The sequence below is a fragment of the Homalodisca vitripennis genome, chromosome X (assembly GCF_021130785.1).
Source record: "Homalodisca vitripennis isolate AUS2020 chromosome X, UT_GWSS_2.1, whole genome shotgun sequence".
NCBI classification, from domain to species: domain Eukaryota; kingdom Metazoa; phylum Arthropoda; class Insecta; order Hemiptera; family Cicadellidae; genus Homalodisca; species Homalodisca vitripennis.
In genome coordinates, this window is record NC_060215.1 from 59,639,351 (window position 1) to 59,661,765 (window position 22,415).

At 34.6% G+C, this 22,415-nt stretch overlaps 1 protein-coding gene across 1 annotated transcript in view; it reads left to right on the forward strand.

The window, feature by feature from the left end:
• LOC124369047 (VWFA and cache domain-containing protein 1) overlaps positions 1–22,415 on the forward strand; it is a 66,137-nt gene that overhangs the window by 29,524 nt on the left and 14,198 nt on the right. The window contains exons 8-14 of the mRNA XM_046826743.1: positions 4,772–4,981; positions 5,681–5,941; positions 7,935–8,090; positions 12,352–12,515; positions 14,162–14,372; positions 17,130–17,376; positions 19,458–19,687. Of these exons, the coding sequence (XP_046682699.1) occupies positions 4,772–4,981; positions 5,681–5,941; positions 7,935–8,090; positions 12,352–12,515; positions 14,162–14,372; positions 17,130–17,376; positions 19,458–19,687 (1,479 nt within the window). The remainder of the gene's footprint in view (positions 1–4,771; positions 4,982–5,680; positions 5,942–7,934; positions 8,091–12,351; positions 12,516–14,161; positions 14,373–17,129; positions 17,377–19,457; positions 19,688–22,415) is intronic.

Genomic DNA, 22,415 nt, shown 5'->3' on the forward strand with positions numbered 1-22,415 from the left:
TCCTCCTGATAAAATTTCAGTACGGGTAGCTTGAAACAACAAAAAAAAGTATATGCCGCTTTTTTGTAAAAGACTATAAGAAAAGTTATTCAAAATGTAAAGTTAAAGAAAAGCCTTTTAATTTTTATTTGTTTGTGCCTTTCAAATCTCTCAAAATTTTGGTTTCTTTTCTTGTTTGTGGATTTTCTTTTTTAAGGCACTAGGCATTGGTTGTTTTTTTATCTCCTCCTTCCAACAAAATTAAAAGTCAATTTTTTTCATTCTCAAAATGAAACCATACAAAATGTTATACACTGCACCCAAGTGCCTAAAAGTTGGTTGTGCCCTCATGGTTCAACATTGTATGTAAATTTAAAAATTTCTATTGATTTATCACTTCATGTTTCTTGTTTTAAAATGAACTCCTCCATATTCCCTTTTAAATCACAATAGATTAAAGTAGAAATTATAATCATGTTTAATAGGTATGTTCAAAAAGTAACAGGAATTTTCATTTTTTGAATAAAATATTCATCTACAAGTCCTACACAATAGCCCACATTAGATATTATGCACTTGTGCTAGCGCTTCTTCCAATCTTCGAAACACTTCACAAACTTGATCTTTGGGATAGCCTTTAGCTCTTTCAGCAATGCACTTTAAATGTCAATTATGCTGATAATATGTTAGTCCTTTAAGGTTCTCTTTGCTTTTGGAAATAAAGAAAGTCACGTAGAGCCATGTCTGGAGAATAAGGAGTTTGGGGCTTCGTAACCTCTACTGTTTTTGGCCAAAAATTCATGAACAAGCAGTGAAGCTCGCTTCCTCTATGATATATTTACAGAAACAGAAACAGAAACAGAAACAGAAATCTTTATTTTGCTATCATCAAGATAGAAACAGGCGTCATGTAGGCTACATTATATATAGAAAAGAGTCTGTTTGCTTGCCAATTTGCCATGGTCACTCCTCTCTCTCCAGGTTAAAAATTCATTGACACTGTAGAAGGGTCTATCTGCCAGCCAAGATTTTAATTTCCTCCTAAAAACTTTCAGCTCCAAGAACTTCAAGGATGCGGGTAAGGCATTGTAGAATTTTTGCACCTGCGTAAGAAGGTTTTGATTCAAAGAGCTTCAAGCGATGGACCGGCAGGTTGAAGTCAGTTCCATGTCTGGTGCAGTTTGTGTGAACATCCTGATGTCCGCTTATTTATTCCCAGGAGACAAGCTAGTGTTGTAGACTGGAAGATGTATATATTTACAACGGTTAATAACTTCAGATGTTTAAAGACTGGCCGGCAACTATCTTGTATTTTCATTCCTTTTATGGTTCGGATGGCTCTCTTCTGTAAAATTAGAACTCGTTGTAAGTTATGTGCAGAGGTTCCACCCCATACCGAAACTCCATAGTATATGAGCTCTCAAAAAGGGCATGGTAGGCTGTTAAAGCTGCCTCCTCTGTGCTGACAGATAATGTTCTTTTAATGGCGAAGACAGCTGTGGACAGCCTTTGACAGAGAACATCTATGTGCTCATTCCCACTTAAGATCTCCATCCAAGTGTAATCCAAGATGTTTAATTGAAGTGACAGCATCGATGTCAGGAAGGTTTGAGACTTCATCCCTCTTGGTGCCAAAGGTAACCTGCTTGGTCCTTGGAAGCATTGAACACAAGATCATGCCTTGCACAGTAGTCCATCGCCAAATTCAGGCCAATGTACGCGTTTAATTTCGAGGCTTTTCAACAGACCTTCTGAGAAAGTGAGTAGGACGGTGTCCCGTCCGCGTACATGAGGCCCTACAATAAGGCTCCGTCACTGCAGGCAGGTCATTGGTGGACAGCACAAACAAGAGTGGGCCCAAGACCGAGCCCTGAGGAACCCCCCTCACCATGGGCCGAGAGTCCTGATCTGGATGTGGATCTGATGCCTTTGATGGATTGAGCTATTTCAACCACTTGGTTTTCTGTTAGAAAGATAAGATCGAAACCAACACAGTGCCGTATCTCGGATACCAAGATGGTGTAATTTTGTCACAATCATGTCATGGCTTAAACAATCAAAGGCCTTGCTCATGTCAACAAAAATGCCCACAACACTATCCTCCATTTTCTATGCCATCCACAATAAATTCAAACAAATCCACCAAGGCTGTGAGAGTGGACCTACCCTTTTACAAAACCATGTTGTCTATCAGTGAGAAGATTGTTGATATTTAGGTGTTCAAGGATTCTAGATAGAACAATCCTCTCGAGGATCTTAGAGATAGTGGGGATTAATGAGATGGGCCTGTAATTTCCCTATTTCATGTTTACTGCCTTTTTTTGAGAAGAGGAAAAACTTTGCGGTTTTTAGTTTTTGTGGAAACACACCCTGGCCACCGACAGCTGGATGACATGAAGCAAGGGTTGGTAGAAGTTCATGTTTGGCTGCTTTCAGTAATTTTAGCTGAGATTCCCATCGACTCCCGTTGAAGATTTAGGCTTCAATGAATCTATTGTAATTGCAAGCTCTTCAATTGATACGGGTTTTCAGGATAATGTATAGTTATGTTTCCACAGGGATTGCATGAGTAGTTTCAGCTTGGTTATAAGAAGGGCTGCTATTATTTACTCTAATTGTTTCATCTGCTATTGTTGTAAAGTATCTGTTGAAGTGATTAGCTACGTCTGTAGCATTATCTACCACTCTTCCATTTACTTCAAGGTTTATTGGCATTTACAGAAGACTCTTTGGACGATTTCCTCTCTCACCATTGATTATTTGCCAAACAGCTTTGCTTTTATTCATAGATCGGCTAATGACAGATGCGCTATTTTCTTTTTCTTAGAGACCTAAGTTTTAAGTCATAGGCTTTTTTTAGTCGAACAGCAGTCTGTTTATCATTGTCTGAGTTATTCAGAATGTAACTTCCCTTTGAGCCTCCAAAAATTCCCTCTTTCAATAGCTTTGCTTCTTCGTCGTAGCATGCAGATATTTTGTAGTTGCGGTTTTGTCTAGACTTCTTCAGGGGCAGTATATATCTAGATTTAAAAGTTAGAGTGTGAATCAGAGACTCATATGCGCCATCTGCATTGTCTGAACCAAAAACTCCAATCCAGTTTCTCAGCTGCAAGATTTTGTTTTAGGTTGTGCAAATTTTGTGCATGAGAGGTGACGACGAAGAGAAGATTCTGTTATTCGTTGTCTTGTTGGGAAAGTGAGGTGACAAAGCTGACACGTGTGGTCTGAGATCGCCGTATGCATTATATCAACCTTTAATAAGATTTGTACTGACGTTTTGTACATACGGCATCAATAGATGTTTTGTGAAGATGCAGTAATCCTAGTTGCTGGGAGTTTGAAGCCTCGTCAGGCTGTGTGAGGCCATAAGGTCGTTGAAAAGGGTTTTCTTTCAGGCAATGGCTGCAAGTTGTCGATATTGATGTCACCTATTAGAAGTACCTTGCCCTTGTCTGAAGAAGGAAATGAGCCCAGTATATCTGACAGGAGCTCAAGTGCTCGAACGATAGTTTCTTGGCGTTTTATAGGAGGGCGATATACTCCTAGAATGTATAGAAATTTCTTTGCCACTCAACTTGATGGATACTCCTGCTACCCTCACATATCAATGGTAGACTTTTACATTCCACGTTTAAATTAGCAGTTTCGTTTTCTAGGTACATTTTTTTATATATTGCGACACCCCCCCCTTTTGCCGATTTCTTCTCCCGAAGGCAGAAATCAAACTATAGCCAAGTAATCTGGTGTTAGTGATTATGTTGTCGCTTTGTCCATGTTCAGTAATCACAACAATGTCTGGTGATAAAGAATGCAAAAGATTGATTGAATCTATCAATCTTATTGCCAATCCTATCAACATTTGGTGTAGCACAGTTAGATTTTTTGAACGTGTCCATCTTGAATTTATGAAAAGACGTCTTCTTCTCTGAGTAAACTTCCTCTCTGCTTTTCTTCAATGGGCTCTTCCATAAAAAAGAAGTCTCTTGGTGGCATGGGTTCTTGAACTGGGTGTATCTAATTCACCTGACGCAGTTAGACTCAAATACAATGTCACCTGTTACCAACCGAGCAAACACCTACGTGCTTGGTGTCAGACAAGTGCCCCCATAGCTGGTCTGTCTTTTATTTGGTTTCTTTTCAAGAATTGTTCAAAATTACTTTCATAAAAGACTTCAAGACACTCTTTTTTATCCAAGGGGACTGCAAACATTGGGGGTTTATTTCCCAGTTTCAAAGCTGATTGTAAAGCTTTAAGCTCCGAGACAACCGCCCAATCTTGTTTCACAACATCTGGGAGAGAATTACCCTTCTGAGTGTATGACTTTATTTTTCTTGAGTGTTGTTACTGTTTTCTTTAAGACATTACTGCTGTAGGTTGTACAGTGCATGTCATCGTGATGTTAGGTGCATAACTTTGTACATTTATTTATTATTTTTAATAATTTTACTATTTATCTACTGTATATTGTAAAATTTAAGATCTTAATATACAATTTAACAAAACTAATAATAATTTGGATAAATCTGGTAAAATACACCCTAAAACTTTTCCACTCTAGGCCAAGTGCCTGTAGAGAGAGTGATTCTCATAAAGGCAGTGTTTGTATCCGCTATGATCATAGCCATGGCTGTTTTAAGGGACAATAACCTAGTCAAGTCGAACCCCACAAGTGTTAGAGCCAATGTGTTTAGTGCTATCTGGGTTCTTGACCTTGTTGTTACAATTTTTTTTTATTTAGATGTTAACATACAAATATGCTGACTTTAAGAGTAAATAAAAGATGTTGTACAGGTCATACAAATCATTCATTGGGATTCACAATGGCTTTCAAAGCAATAGAGGAATCAATGAAAAATGAAACTGCTAATGCGCTGATAGTGTATATCAGCAGAGGCTTGATGTCTTTCATCACAGAAGCTAAAACATTGATGGAAGTAATAAGCCAAGGTCAAGACTCTGTCATACCCAATGTCATCATCAACACATGCGTTCTTATAGATGGTAAGTATTCTAAAACAATTTTATTATAATTTTTAATGTATAATATTAACAAATAAGTGTGTTTTAAATAATTTATAAAATCATGATTTTGATAGAAATATGAGATATTGTAGCAACATTTTTATTTGACTTTGTACGTGACCTCACAGTAAAAGATCTGATGGCAAATTAAAGTCCTCACTCTGGATTCTTGGTGAATGTCCGTGATTCTGTTATCCTTTCAAATAATTTATTATCAACAATGAAGTTTGAACAAAACAATGAGATATTACTTAACTATTTTTCGCATTTTGAAATGTTGAGGTATCTTCTATTCCCCAATTAATTTGTCCACTACTCAAAATTAAAAAGTGTGCTTTGAGTGATAACTCTTTCAGATTAAGTTTGCCACAAACCAGATAGAAATATCTAAAAATTCCTTTCCGAATGTAAAGAATTCAACAAATCATTGTTTAATCTGCTCCAATCAAATATGGTCATTATTTATAGGAGAGAACTGGTTTCACCCCTGCCAAACCCAATAAGAAATAGAAGCAGTAATAGTTATTAATATTTATTGGTGATAGTAATGAGAATTCTTATTATAGCAGTTTTTATTTACTTATAGTGTTATACAATTATGAAGTATCACAAAAATTTAAAGTTAGATATTGTTAATATTTCATATTAATCTTAGAGCTGGATAACTTGTATGTGTAGATGGGAAAACGATACTGTATGAGAAACATTTCATGAGAGTGGTGGCACAGCAGAACTTCAGCAAGTACAACATCTCAAATGCGAAAAGTGAGGCAGGCATGGTTGTCAAAGGTACAATGGTATCAGTGAACTCCAGCTCTAACATTGGGGCAGTGGTGCGGTCAGTGCTATCCACCCCCAACCTGCAGCCTCATTCTCCACTCCACCCACTGAAATCTAAGCCTACATTCTTGATGCCAACATGGGATGTTACAAATAAAGGTTTGAGTCTTTTTAAGTTAAAAAGGTAAAATATAAAATATATAAATCTCTGTCAATTCATCTTCCTGATTTAGGCGTGTGTAACAACAATCTGCATATGAGTATGTAATTTACTAAGTACGAATTACAATATAATATGAATACGTTTCATAATAACTTAATTTACCATTTTCAAATTCCATAAAAACTCATTAAATATTTCACCTTGTAAAAGTTTTTGCGATACCAGTGCATATAAATTACAGATCACAATTCCTGAAGTGAGAATTAATGATTTTCTTGCACAAAAAGTATACACAGAAACTCTTAGACCTATATTTCTACAGAATATATCATGTCTGCAGAATTCAATAGATAAAAGTGTGGTATGCAGACACTATAGCTTGGAAGAGGATAAATGCTACTTTTGCACATCTAGTAATAAAAAACTTCCTGATCACTAACAAAAGGAATTTCTTCTGTATAGGATTCTTGATTATTGCAGATTATTGTATCCATGGTTTCTATTTCAGACAGTAATGTCATAATCATGATAGCTTTAGACCAGTGATTTGTAAAGTATCAGAAAAAGATTTATAGTTGCAAAATGTGGGTGATCTGCATGAAATTCTGTTATTATATACACAATCATGTTTTATTATAACATGTTAGACCTAACTTTTCAGATTGTTGTGTCTATCAATGATCTCCTTATATTGCCTCCTGTAATAAAGAGACCAAGCATACAGTAATTGGAATAATGGGAGAGGAAACTTTTAGGGTTTTGTAAACATATCATTTCTGAAATAGCTTGTGTAAATAGCTAAATGTATAAATATTAGGCTTATTTTGACAGGTTGTTGACTGACATCACACCTTGCTTGTAAAATGTTACTGGGCTACCAATAAAGGTGTGAGCCATAATCTGTTAATTCTTTTAGCTCAAACAAATATACATTTCAGTATTGTAATTCTTCACTAACTTCTGATAGTGTTTTGAATGCATCACACATTAGATCCAAATTTAGAAAAAAAGCAGTAGATATCAGTTTTCTTAGACTTTGCATCTTTTCAAACAAAACTGTTACAGTTTTGGTCTTCTTTATCTGCCATAAAATGGTTTGTTAGAATTTTGTTGTACTCCCAAATTGCTAAAACTATTTGAAAGCTAGATGCTACCCAATGTGTGTCTGACATCCTTCCAATTTTCAACAGTTAAACTCCAACCAAACGTAACTCTCGACTGTTCTTTAGCGAGGCATGGTACAGAACATACAGTTTATCAATAGACACATTAAATCGATTGATGTTGATAATTTGTTGAAGAATCACAACATTAGTTCTACAAAGTCCAAACCCTTGATTAGAGCAATGCCAAACAATGATAGAGGGAAACTTGTCTTTTACAAGCCACACACACAGCCAAGCATCACTACTGTTCCGTCACATGCCACAGCAATTAATCTATTTTGCAAAACATTGTCATTTTATTTGTAACCTTCCAAAACATTTAATGATGAGATGTAAAACTCCAAGAGACGGCACACTTTCAAGGTCAATCTGCTTCACAAATAAATTCACAGGGCATTCCTTATCTAAATATTTTCGGCAAAATGTAATGTACAAAGTCAGAGTGTATTTTTGGCAAAGTTTTTGATTCATCATTGATGATCGCTAACTTATTGATTGATTTGAATATTTCCTGTACAATGTGTTTTCTCATTTCTGCACTTAGGTGATTTATGTCATTCACACAGGCCTAATTTTAATGTAGGATGCAACCCATATTTAATTCATTGAAGACAATTCTTGCTGTAAATTCTTTCTCTTTTTGCAATCGGGACTTTTTACAATCCCTAGATTCTGGGATTTTGTAGAAGCAGGGCCATCTCATGCAGAACGCTTGACTAATGTTTATCCGAGCCCAACCATTGGTTAGATTTTAATCCCTCATTGGTCTTGAGTGGCACAATGTTAAAGGATTAATGTTAATTAAAATTTGAAACTTTTGCAGGAGAGTTGGTGGTCAGCATATCCAAAACAGTTTTGGATAAGGAAGGCAACCTCTTGGGAATTGTAGGTGTAGACATTGCTCTTGAAGACCTTGCAGAAGATATCATTTTCTATAATGATTTCAGGAGATCATACGCTTTCTTTGTAACAACAAGAGGTAAGAAAAAGAAAAATATAACAGCTTAATTAAATTGTTCATACCTACAAATATGCTTGTAAATTCACAGGGTGGCCACCCGATCGGGAAACCGGGAATGAGCCGAAAATGTTTCTGAGAATCGGGAAAATTTCAAAAATAATTTTTCCCTCTCTAAGAACTTATAAAATCAAGACATAATTTGACAGCTTCTTGAATCAAGAACTGATTAACCACGAAACATTGTATTTTACGCGACGTGGCTCGTGAAAGAAGATCGACATGTGTTTGTGAGCTACATCTGACGCCGGTTGATCTAAGGCTCCACTAGTGTAGAGAGTTTATCTTGGTTAGTTCTACTCCTGTGTCATGTAAGCCTAATTTCCCCCCCCAAAAAGTACGTAACAATGCATTGGCCAATTCGAATCGGCCGACCGATCGTCTGACCGGCACTAAACAAGTGCCACGCTTTAAGCGGTAACACGTCAGAGCGGTAGTAATTGCGATACAAGCGGGTTTTTTTGCTTAAGTATTATTCAGTCACCGATGTGGGGTCTCCGGACGAAGTTGTCCAACTCTAATGCTTGAGTGAAAATAGTGTTTTGAAAAGACGTGTGTTAGATAGATAGCACAGGCCTAAAATGTACAGTGTTATAAACAGTCTTCAGAGTTTGGTTCGTTGATAATGTTTGACGGTTTGATAAGAGGTGCAGCCCGGGTTTTTGAGTACACCAGAATATCAGTTGAATTTATACAAAGCCTAATTTGGAGAAGAATAGTGGGTTATTTACAACAAGTATCGTCAAGAAGGGGGCGTTTGCGTCCTGTTGCACAGCAATGACAGGATGAGCTGAAGGGTGAGCGGCAGGAGAAATTTTAAAATCTAGAATTGGCAGCGGACAAGCGCCATAATGTTGTACTGCCCTGCTGCTCATGTCTGCCATGGCTAGTGTCGAGTGTTCTCTACATGTACAACACAAACATTAAACTTTAAGTTGCCGCTCGATCCAGCGCTAACAGCTTACCGCTCTTATCGCGGCCGTGGCCTCTGTTGGGTCTATGAACGATTGCTCCTCACACATGTTATGATTGTCATCAAACTACATAGGTTAGAACAAAGAAAGTAATGTTATGCTTTAATATCATGATCACATCTAAATCTCGATTGAACTGTGTTTACACTGGCAAAAAAAAGTTTTGTGTCCAACTGTAAAAATCTCTAGTGTAAACGGGCGCAAGAGCTCTTGCGAGCGCTGCCGCAACCAGTACTGGACAGTTGGTTACAAGAACTGGAGAACATTGTCAACTATTAAAATTGTAATTATAAACATTGCCACTCCCGGAACAACCAGCGATACAACTGTAGTAAGTACTTGTGACAGTTCTCGTGAGTAAAATTGCTTTTATTGTTTACATTATACTACAGTAGTTGTGCAAATTCTCTCGCACCTTTACTTGCCAGTGTAAACGCAATTTAATGTTGTTGCCAATCTACAAACGGCAGACGGCCAGCCAATCGAATCAGCCACGCACATCAATTTTTGTCGTCTGAGCGGCATTGATTGGATGACGGCTAGAAATCCTGTTAGTTCTGCAGTCAACTATTTACTGGAACGACTTCTACGCACACTTGACAATCGTTCGGACAATTCGAACTGTTCAAACCAAATAGTCCAACGAGCATGAGGATCTTTATGTCTTGTTGTTTCGTAGTCCTTGACTGTAATCTAACTGACTGACTGAATTTGTACTGTCTATTCGTGGACAAAACGATCGGCAGTACTCAAATTACCGATTGGTGAAATATGTTTTTGTAGTTCTTTGTATATAAAACTATTTAGAAATATATAGCAACAGAAATACGTAATTTATAAATAATATTTTAATTGAAGTTTGTTTTCTCTGTGTCTATATTAACGCTATGTCTGCTGGTTCTATGCGCGGACTTTAGATCCTCGATAGTAAACAGACGGTCGCTAATTCGTATTTTATCCCTACGTCGTACTTTGCGTAGTTGTAAATAAATATATTCTCTATAAATAAAAATCCATACATATTTACGTAAATGTAATATATTCTGGATGTTCATTTTATAACCTATCATTACTATTACTTAAAAAGGTAAAATGACTTGGAATTTTTAATATATAAACTTCTATGAATCTCTGCCAATTCCTTTGAAGTAGTGGTATTTTTAGGCTTCCCCCTCCCTCACAAAAGATAAATTAATTAAGTAGAGCTCAGATGAAAGTATTTGGTTTATTTGTTGATTGTATTGAACCGACTTTGTGTACCGGCAAAATCATTTTCTTGTAACGAAAGTTCGTCCACCACTATACCCCTGACCCACAATACTGGGCTGCAGTCTGCCCCACGGTAGCGCTGTGTTGATATGTATTTGTTATCTTTGTATTTCCGAATTGGATACATGTATTTTCTATACATCACAAAAAGGTAAGTTGTTAGGTATACACAATGCTATGTTGATATATCGAAAGACACAGAGATAAAAACTAAAGAGCTTAAAATAGTTGATAGCGATAAATCTTCACAGAATTTTTCGCAAATCGCTAGTGACGAAATGCTAGAGCACCTCAGCTTTGTGGCATTTCTTGAAAATACTGCTAGTGACGATAAAATATCATCGTTGCACTTGGCGTAAGGGTTAAATACAGTACTACAGTTGTCTATTTGGTTTTAAAATAGACTAGATAATCGGAAATTTTCGACCGGGAAAAACCGGGAATTTGAAAAGAGGTTTTGAGTGGCCACTCTTGATTCAACTCAAATCAACATTGAAGTGTTTAATAATATTCATTAGTGTAATATTGTTTAGTATTGTGATTGTATATAAAAATATTACTGAGCAAAACAAATCTGGTGAGTATTAACTATTACTACAAATATTAGGATATGAATAGCATTTTAGAGCCAGTGCTATGGCTTGAAAATTAATTCTGAACAGTGAAAATTTCCATTGAGTAACTAATGGATTCAATGATTAATAGAATAAACTATTGTAAGAAGTTGTTACAATCACTAACACTTCCGTGAATAGTAAAAACTTAAAATCTCCTGTCTTGCAGAAAAAATTTAATACTATATAAATGTTAAAAATTAACATCAGTGTACGTTTTATAAAAGAAAAACTAAAAAAGATCTATATTTTTTGGGTTCAACAACTTTGTACACAAAAAGAGATTTGTAAAATCCACAATAATTTGTACAGTTACTCTACATTTAGTGTTTTTAACCCTTCAACGCGTTATTTTTTTTTTCATGGTCATACTCCCTCCTGCGTTGATTTTTCTGGCGGTTTTTTAGAGATTTTGTGTTTTATAAATAATATAAGCAAATTACCCAAGTTTATAATTATTTTTATTATACTTCTATGTTGTTAGTGTTTAAAATTAGCCAAATTAAACAAAATTAACCTACTTTAGGTTAATTTCCCTAAAAGCTAGCTAACCTACAAACCATCCCCAACTCATGTTTATAAAACACAACAAATTGTTCCTGTCAAAACGGGATTTCCTTCTTCAAAACAATATAGTTAGCTTGTAAAACTAATAATAATAACTAAACAAAGGAACGTAAAACACACAAAAATATGTCAGTTGAACATAACCATCACACTAACAATGACTGTAAACAACAACAAACGTAAGCTGACAAACGATCGGCTGCACGGCAATGACGTCGTCTTGAATGCAGCTGATTTCTCAGATATTTTTTCTAAAGATCGATTTTTCGAGATATCGACTCAATTAATCGAAAGTTTGAATCTTCTCCTTTCGATTGGTATACATTTTTCATTGAAAACATTCGATAGTCGTCTGTTACAGCTACAAAAATAACCGACTACTCCATGACGTACTCAGTACGGCAAAACGCGATCTCAAGTAAAAGTGTCATGACGTACCTAGTACGGCAAAACGCGTTGAAGGGTTAATAGTTTAAAAGTTAGTTTTTTAAATATGTCTTTCCTCCGGTTGGTGAAAGACAGATTCCTGGAGGCCACTATCTTTTAATGGTTGGAGAACTAGAAACCTTTTTGGCAAATGTCTTGGCCACAAATAGCCAGAGACACATTTTGCAGTAAATTTAATATCAAGATGTGCACAGAGAAATGTAGAACTTGCTGATTGTAAGGCAGTATAATGTTAGACTGACATAGAAAAGATTCATACTAACTCATAAAAAATAGTTCAATTACACAAATTTCTTGATAATGTATTTTACGAATCACATAAATTAAATAAATGGCTTATCTGTTACTCAGGTAAGGCTATGGTTCACCCATTGATGAAGCAACCAAGCAACATGATGTATGAACAACCAATAGCTCTAGACATCACATACTTTGAGACTTGTAAGGCCTTCGCTCGTTCCAAGAACATAATATTTCACAATATCAGTGGTGTCATGTCACTACAAAAAGATAGGGTAAGTTATTAGATTAGTCTTTTAGTCATTGGATATATATAACATATTTCTTATTGATTTAGATAAAAGAAGGTGGATAAGTTTTCACAAATAAACCCTATGTTGTTTATTATTACAATAATATACATACCAGATGATCGTATGGTTTTAATTGGATTATTTCCAGCTAAAGCTTCTTGAAGTTTCAGTTTTTTATTATTTGACTCTTTTTATTTCAGAGGAATATACATTTAACATCCTTGTAGTTTAGGCTGGGCAACATTCGGATTGGTTGTAAGTTCAGTTGTTAGAGAGATTTTCTATGCCCCTCTTGGTTGAATTATGAGGTGTGTATGTATCTATATATAGTATGATTTTTATGTAAGCATACTTTAATAAAATAATCAATAAATAAAAGCTACAGCACAGTGTGGCATCAACATTAAAAAATAACACACACATGTTGCATGTTATCTATTAGTTAAAGAGCCAAATCCAGTCCTCTAAGCCAATAAAGTACTTCACTGCTGGCTTATGCAGTTTCTCCCTCTCTCCTGAAAACAACTGACTGTAACAAGAATATAGAAAGTGTTCCAGTTTCTGGGGCTCTGCACCACAATTACAGATCGTATCTTCAGCCTGCCCTCTCTCCGCTTAACCACCTAAAAGGTACATTAACTCATCCTAGTATGGACACGTTTCATCAAAGATCAGTCCTAATGAGGTAGATTCATTCAGTCTAATGGTTACATAGGATTCATGTTACGTATCCTACTTAAATGTCCAGCTAGTAGTAAATGAGGTTTTTTTTAAGGACTTTTTTTTGTCTTAGGGCAAGAAGCTTAGAAATTGCACCCAGTCCAAAAGGACCTTTGCAAGGACCTTCTGAATTGACAGGATATTCTGGATGGGTAAGGTTGGAGGTAGGGGTCACCTCCTATCAAGATTCATAAGGAAGAATTTAGGGTGCTAATCTCAAGTCATGTTCCCTCGGATGAAGGGAGAGGCCAGATCTGAACCAGCCTCTCCAGTCAAAGCAGGCAGGGTGTGGCATACCCTTATGTTGAGGCTAGCAAGAACCTTTGACACTTAAGGAACGAACCCCACCAACTCTAAACAGTCATCTCCCACAGTAGACTAGATTTATCAAATTACCCTTGCACCCCAGAATCTCTACATTTGCAGGCCCACTCCTGGACATCCATAAGGTTGCCCAGATTTAAGTGACACATCGGTTTTTGCTGTTAGGTTTAACTGGAAGGTTAAACCAGCCAGAAGTGATCCCTGCTGGATAAACTTGGTAGGTGAGATCATATATCGATATTTCAGATTTAAGAAGTAATACTCTTATTTCCCCTGGCAAAGGACAGTTCAAGTATTTGAATTTCATTTTTTGTTGGTAGATGTTTAACTTGTATATTATTAACTCATGGTCCCTTGTAATTGAATATGTGATTGTGCTATAGAACTAGCAAATACTGTTAAAGTCCAAGAATAATACATCAAATATAGCAGAGAAGAAAGATTACATTCAGAGTAATCAGGTTGGTCTTTGACGTCAACCAGCATGCCCAACCTTAATATTATCGATAGATTAATTCTGTAATCAATCCTAATAAAACGAGTTACCATAACCATGAAATTTTACTATATCTACTTTTTTCTAGTTGACATACAGCTGGCAGCATGTTCCCAGAACTCCTTATATCGTTGTGACTGTGAATACTATTTCTCGTCGTAAAAATCCTGTCTGGTCCACGTCAACGGTGCCTAGTTCTGTCATGGCTCCAACAGTCAGCTTCGCCTATCACAGACTCGACCTATCCAATACTGGACAGTACCATTTGTGTAGGAACTTCAGGCAGCTCTCATCTCTTGGTTTGTGCAACAACTTAAATATTTAATATTGAATGAATTTAATAAAACTGTAAATGCTTTTTTTACAAAACGTGTGCAAGCACAATTTCTTTTTTGTGTTGAGTTCTTTTTAACTACTTGAATTTCACTAAAATACAATTGATTTTGACTGAAGTGCTTAAACCATTTATAAAGCAATTTTTAGACAGGATGTTTGTTATTCATCAATTTTTAATATCATAATTTAAAATAATTTTGTTACACCATAATGAAGGTGAAATCTGCCTATACATCAATAAGGATAATCTAATGTTATGGTGTCAATTTATATTTTAACTAATGTAATTAATTGTAAATCATAATTCAAGATTTGTTATAGATATTTGAGGTAACTAAGTACATTAAGATAGTGTTAGGTTATAACAACTCCAACTTAACCTCAATATCTTCGGCCATAAAATAGCAAATAGTATATCTTAGTTCACTTATTTGTATTTTGTAGACGTTTACTGCCAACTTATGATTATCCAGGACAATATCTACCATATTGCATATTGACCTGATGATTTGGTAATAAAAAAGTTAAAAACAATCCTAAGAATCGTACCCGGAACATGGAGAGTTAGGTTAAGTTAGATCTTTGTTAATATATCACAAGTCACTAAGTAATAAAAGTTGATATTTCCAGCTCTTCCCCTCCCTTTCAGTAATTTAATTGTTATTATCAGTTTTTGTGTTGTTGTAACTGATTTTATGAAGAAGAGGATTGACAGATTATATATCCAGATCTTAATTGTTCTCATGTTAGGAAGTTTGTTTACATTAGATCCTGATAGAAACAAAGGCAGATGGTAAAAATTACTTTTTTATAAAATTGTCATGAGAATATTTAAATTTATTTTCTGTTGTTAATTACTACAACCAGTATATAACTAATTTATAATCAATGTGCAATTGTGAACAGTTCATACAACTTGAACCCCTGTTCCAGATTATCATAAAAGGAAATAACACACTGAAAATCGTGTTATAAATAAAGACATGACAAGTATTTTTCCATTTTATGTTCAATAATTGCAATAATTTCTGATTGTAATTGTACTACAGTATTTACTTTGAGTAGGTTAAAGTGTGAGTCAAAGTTACATTATTATAGATAAACTAACACTGAATTATTTTTTTACTAAACATAATAAGCCAGTTCTCATATTAAATCGTGTTTTTTTCTTTTATTTTAAATTATAAATTTTATGTTCAAAATTCTAGCACATTCTATTTATTAAATGCTATTAAAGATATCAAGTTTTTCATGTTAAGTTATCGTGGCGGATGATCAACTGAAGCCTGCGCACAGGCTGAATGCCCATGCAGGCTTTATTCCTTATTAATTATTTAAGTAATATCTTAGCTAGATAACTACTAGTAAACTATTGTTTTCAAAACAATTCTGTTTAGTGCTTTACTATTGTCATTAATTTTAAGTGTATTTCATGTATAGTTGATGGAATAAACATTCATTCATTCATTCAAGTTATCAATATTTGGATGCAGTGATTTCATACTTACATTATCATTATTTGATTGTGAAATTTGTTTTCTGTTAGATATAAAATAACTACAGTGGAGTCCCGCTAATCCGAACACGTGTAATCCGAACGTCGGTTAATCCGAACAGGTCCAGGAGGAATTATTTATAACGATAATGAACAGTTATAGGAACTAATTACATAAAAAATGAAAATGGGTGCATCATTTCGTACATAAACAAAGAAAACTTTAATTAAATAGACATACAGTATTTTATTAAGACAAATTGTGTACGGTACAGTACATAAATAATGAAGTTAAATACAGTACCAAATTGAAACTTATAGGTTAAGTATGAGATTACTGTATTAAGAAGTGAAATCAAACAAAAATTGTACTGATATTATTATTGAGTACAATATTAATTGTTAAAAGACTTAAATTCAGTTATTTTCTTCTGTCGCATTAAAGAGAGTCTATTGCATGACGCGTAGTTTCGTACAACTATTGAACGCGTGGACCCGTACAATACCCAGTACGCTCACATTGCTTAACAATAGAACTCTCACACTAAATACGGTAAATGTGCTTAGTATTCGAAAACACGTTTATTTGTCAAGAAATACAATGCAACAGTCAGAAAACATGTTTTAATAAACAATGTTGATAATTCTATAACAAAATAGACCCATTCTCAAGTTTAAAACCGTATTTTTCTGTAATTCTGGCTAATCCGAACAATCACATAATCCGAATAGGGCTCGGTCCCAATTAGGTCGGATTAACGGGACTCTACTGTACTATAATTACTAGAAGGTCCATAGATGTTTGGTTCTAAACTCTCAGTTGTACATTGAGATACAATATTGACATTCATAGTCTAAAACGTGGGAATTCCTGTATCCCACTCAGAGTCCGCTACTTTGATATACTTAAATTTTGTTGGTTTATACATGAATTAGATGGAGACTACTCACCAGTTATTTTTATTTTTGTCTCTTCTAAAAACATCGCCTTCTCATTCCTGAATTAAATTTTTTTAAATATAATTTTAATCGTATTAAACATGATAGTACTTGGAAAACAAATATATTTTTTACTAATAATGTTTAAAACATAATTAGCAAATGGTGTAAAGCAGGAGACAAACTTGAACACTTTTAAACTAACAAGAAATGTATGCTAGTTTGGTATAATCTTTCATAGTCTCTTGTTTGTAGATTAAACTAATAAATTAATTAAATGTTCCAGACACAGGCAGTTTGTTTCTCAGTGGTTGGTGTTTCCAGTCACCATATAAACATCTTCTGTCAGAAGAAAATATCTCCCAGCTCAATGTGCAAAGCTACATGGCTTATCTGAAGGACACAACCAAACTTCTAGCCAACCCTGGTCTGCGGTCTGGCATCCGTTCTGAACTGATTTCTTTGTCTGCCATTATTCCTTATTGGAAAAAAGTTTACATCCATAGCTCACTCTCTAAATACATTGTTCGCAAGTGAGTTCAAAATATATATTCATTAATAAATTAAGAAATCATTAATTAATCACTGTAATCAAGAAATTTGTCCTGAAGGCATATTTTGCAGTGCTTTATATTGTACAAATTATAAACAATTTCTGTACTCGTCCCAATTTCTGATTTCATTTAATGATAAAAGTAGGTGGTTCTTTTGTGGGGTTTTCATTTCCTGATGTTTGACAAATTAATAAAGTGACCACCAGAATAAGTAAACCAGGAATTTAATGCATCGGGAACAAGCTGGGAATCTCTCTGAAGAACCAGAAAAATCTCAAAAACAATTTTTCTTTTTCTTAAATCAAGAAATAATTAATCCCAAACTTTGAATTTTATGCTACATGATCGTTAAACTTTAAATGAAGATTGACAACATGTAGATAATGATGTTGTCAAATAGTTTATACAGAGTCTGTGGATAGCGCATGGTTACAATTGCTCTTCACTCATGTTCCAATTGGCTGGCCGAATTCCTCACACACGTCAGTTCCCCAATCAAGTATTCGTCTGAATGACTTCCCCGCACATGTAATGATGAGTCGAATGATTCAAACCATACCGTCCAACTAATCATTATGAGCATGAGGAGCGTTTGTGTCATTTTCATGTAGTCCATGACTACAGAACAACTAACGATCACATTGTGACTTGAACCACAGCTTTTCTTGTATTTATTTACTTTGTAGTTGTGTTGTGATGGCATGTTTTTATTCTTGTGTAAGGTTTAACTTTAAGGGAAATACAAAATATTTAAGAGCCAATAATTGATTACGTTAATTAAGCTTACATTCTGAGGGCAGTTATAGAAGGTACCGTTCGGTACTGGTGAACTTTTAATATACTACAGATCGCAAGTTAACCACACTACAGTAATTTATATACCAGATAACTTTCTGATGCATTTTTAATTCCTATATTGATTGACAGTGTGTTATATTCTGAATCACAACACTTCTTTGGGACTGTAGCCAGGAAATCGACCTGGAAAAGTGTTAAATTTGGGCACTGGGAAAAAGGACGTGGATAATGTGTGAATTTTTATAATGTTACTGGGGATGGGTCAATACTGCGGCTTTATTCACTTGATCCTGATACCAACAGTAGTGCTTAAAATATGCTTGAAAAGTCACGATTTCACAATATTAAGACTTGTGGTGTTGAAGCTGATTTTTAATCCAAACAAGTTCTTTGTTCTAGGTATTACCTAGAAATGTGCAGTAATATAATAAAGTGATTTTACTTAAGTTCTTATATAAATTTATATCTGAATTTCTTTCTAATCGTAAATAAAAATGCTTCTCAAATATTGGTATTATAATTATTACAAAATATACCCATACATTTTTACGTAAATGAAATATATTCTGGAATTCCATTTTATAATCCTACCATTTCTATTGTATTTAAAAGTAAAATTTAGATGATATGGCTTGTAGTATTAAAATTGTATCTGTTTTCCTGAACCTCAGAACATTTTTTTTTGAGATAACTCAGATTAAAGTTTCTTTGGTTTATTTCTTGGTCGTACCGAACCAATCTTGTGTATTGGCAAAATCGTGGTCTCTCACCAATAATTCATGCACCGCAGACCTCTGGCCTGCAGTATTAGACTGCAGTCTGCCCCATGGCAGCGCTGTGTTAGTAATTTGTTTGGTCTCTTTATTTTTCTCAATCGGATACATATCTTTTCCAAATATCGCAAAAAGGAAAATTATTTCGTATACATGATGTTATGTTGACACATAGAAAGACAGAGATATAAACAAAGGAGCTCAAAATAGGTGGTAGTGATGAATTGTCACTAAATTTCTAAATTTCACTTGGAGTAATGGTTAAATACAATATTACAATTTTTTATATTTGATTTGAAATGTACCAGAAACTTTCAACCAGAATAACCAGGGAAAAAATTAGGAATTTGAAAAAGGTTTTGTTTGGCCATCCTGAATTAACTCAATTTGATTTTTTTCATGTCCAAATGTTTTGACTGATGTACATACTATAACTACTTTTGCAGTTGTGTCAATGTTGTGAATGTGAAGCTCATTGTGTTTCATCAGGTATGCGGTAACTAGCAGTGGTGCTGTGGTGATGTATCCTGGAGGTGTAGTGAACCATAGATTGGATGTGATGCATCGCAACTGGTACATGCGAGCTATAGAGTATCCCAAAGTAACAACTGTTACACCACCCTACCTGGATTCAGCTGGAGCAGGTTATGTGGTCACTCTCAGCGTTGCCGTTGGACAAGATCCAGTAATGTTCGTACTAGCTGTTGATTTTACTTTGGGTGAGTTTCATCACAGTGTGTACAATTTAAAAAAAATTATCACTTGGTCAATCAGTTTAGAGTAACCGAACTTTTATTTTCTTATTTTTTTAATACGAATAAATAATTGTTGAAGTATAATCCTCTACTTAAAACAGCTTTATAATGCGTTTTATAAATTAGTGCATTAGTATCACAGAGGTGTTTTTTTTGTGTTTCAGTTGCTATTGTTAATTATTGTTGATGCATCAGTATGTTTTAACAGTTTGATCAAGTTAGCTATTTTTGTGTACAAGTGTTACTTTTTAAAATAGAATTGCATTTTAAGACCGTATAACATGTATTAAATACAAGATTTGTTTGAAGATTTCCCGCCTCAATTTGCTGACCTAGTTCTCTGTGTGGATATAGGTAGGGGGGGCACCTCCTGGTAGTGGAAGTCCATCCACTACACACACACAGACCTCAGAGGAAGAGTCCTATAGGTTTCTTTCATAGCCATACAGTCAAATGATTTTCGCACTAGTGATAGGCGAATCCAGAATTTTCGAGTTTTGAAAATTCAATTCTGAATATTCAAAACTCGATTCTTGAATTTTTAGCACTAATAGCTTTTTTTTAAACCTAAGTATGATTTAAACAAAACAATCAGCAATTTTTGTCATTCTTAAACCTGTGGAGACTGTCTGATAATACAAAGAGTAAATCAAGAATACAATTAAAACCTCTATTGTAAAGAGATTTGCTGAAGTTCAGAGAAGTACCTATATTTTAAAAACAAAGTCATATCCCCTACCTTCTACTTTAATTTGATAGATTAAAGATGGTCATTTGGTAGATTATAATATGGGCTTCATGAATATATGCCTTTAATTTGCACAATATATGACCTTAATTTGCACAATATATGACCTTAAATTTGTATCACTTACAAATGGTGATGAGTGTCAGATTTGATGTAAGGCCCTCGTTGCTGCGCCTTTTTGATATATGTCCCCCCGGTTGCAGCGCCAATTGATGAATGTAAATTTGAAGTGATGTCAATTTGATGAGAGTCCCAGATTATAACGCCAATTTGCCGTGTGTCACCCCCACGTTGGTTGCGATAATTTGCTGAAATTCAGTTCTTTAGAGTTATTGACTCACCATGTAGTTGTACGCCCCTTGTCACTAGTGGCACGTTGTTGTACCATGTTCCTCATCATGGTATCGGTCGCCATCTTGCCCAATGCTAGCTGTATTTCCTCGGTATTACTCAAAAAATTATTAGATTTGAACGTCTCTGGTGTTATCACCAGAGACAAGTCTGTGTGTATGTCAGGGTTCCAAAATATGTTAAGTAATGATTACAAAATTTAACATCACTCCACACTTTTTATAAAAGGGATATTTAAAGAAAGTCAAACCAAGTGACCACGAGATTAATTTATTAAATGTCACACTCTCAACACATTATAATTTCACTCACCTTGCAGTGCTTTGATAATTTTAAAAGTCTAAACAATATCCCATCCTTGATTAAATTTCAATATACTATACAACAGATCATTACTATCCCAGGAGAACTAACACAACCTCCTTGCTTCGAGTCTGGTGAAAGAAGACTGAATCTCCGTATAAAACGACGGATACCGACTCAAAACAACACTCATCCCTTCTCTCGTTCAAATCAGCGTCTTCACGAATAAATATAATTTGATTCTTTTTTTTATAATTGTCGAACTTTATTACGTTTACTATAATTAATCAATTTAAGTATTTCTATTTTCTTTTTATTATTTTTTCAAAGCTTTTTTATTTAAATTTTTAGCAACATGTGCTTTATGACGTCATCAATATACAAGTCATTCATACCACAATTGGCTTTTCTGCGTAATTCTATTTAATGTTTTTGTAAAACACGAATTTTGGTTATGTTTACTTCATTTTAATTAATCAAATCTTTTCCCGAATAAAGTTCAATAAATTTCTTCGTTATTAAATAAATCTCAATTCCGACAACATGTGATTCACTGACGTCACAGTCTGCCGATTCATTGACGTCACAGTCTGCCAATTCCCCGCGAATATTCAAATGTCGTAATTTGACCTGTTACAATGGCATTACTGAAACTTAAACATAGAAAATTGATACTGCAAGCAAAATATTATTTACAAAAGCATGATAATGTGGTAATTAAGTTATTTATACGGTTGTCCACAAATAGACACAGCAGACTCATGGCAGTGCCCAAAATTAAATATAGAAAATACAAAGTATAAGTAAAATATTATTTACAAAATGATAATTTGTTAATTAGGTTTCTATTTATGGGTTTTCATCCAAAAAGTACAATACAAAAACGTTTTCACGATTAGTAATTTTGTAATGCCGATCAGCTGTCAGTCACGAATAAACGCAGCAGACTCACAGCTCTGGGTGAACATAATATGGAAAATACTTACCGCAAGCAAAATATTATGTTCAAAATTATAGCAATAACATGTTTTAGAGATCGGTAATTTGTTTACTGCCACCCGATAATTAATGACACAGCAGATTCAAATGTCGAATCCCGTTGATTGATTCTCGCTAATCAAATCTTTGTTGAAGATTCAGTGGATTCGAGATTCGGCTTTAACCCATCACTATTTCCCCCGCCCTTAGATTTAATTGTACAAAATCGTACACATGGACAAGATAAATGTACTTATTATGTAATTGATAAGCTTGTAATGGATAGAGTTATTTGTTTAAAGAAATATTAAG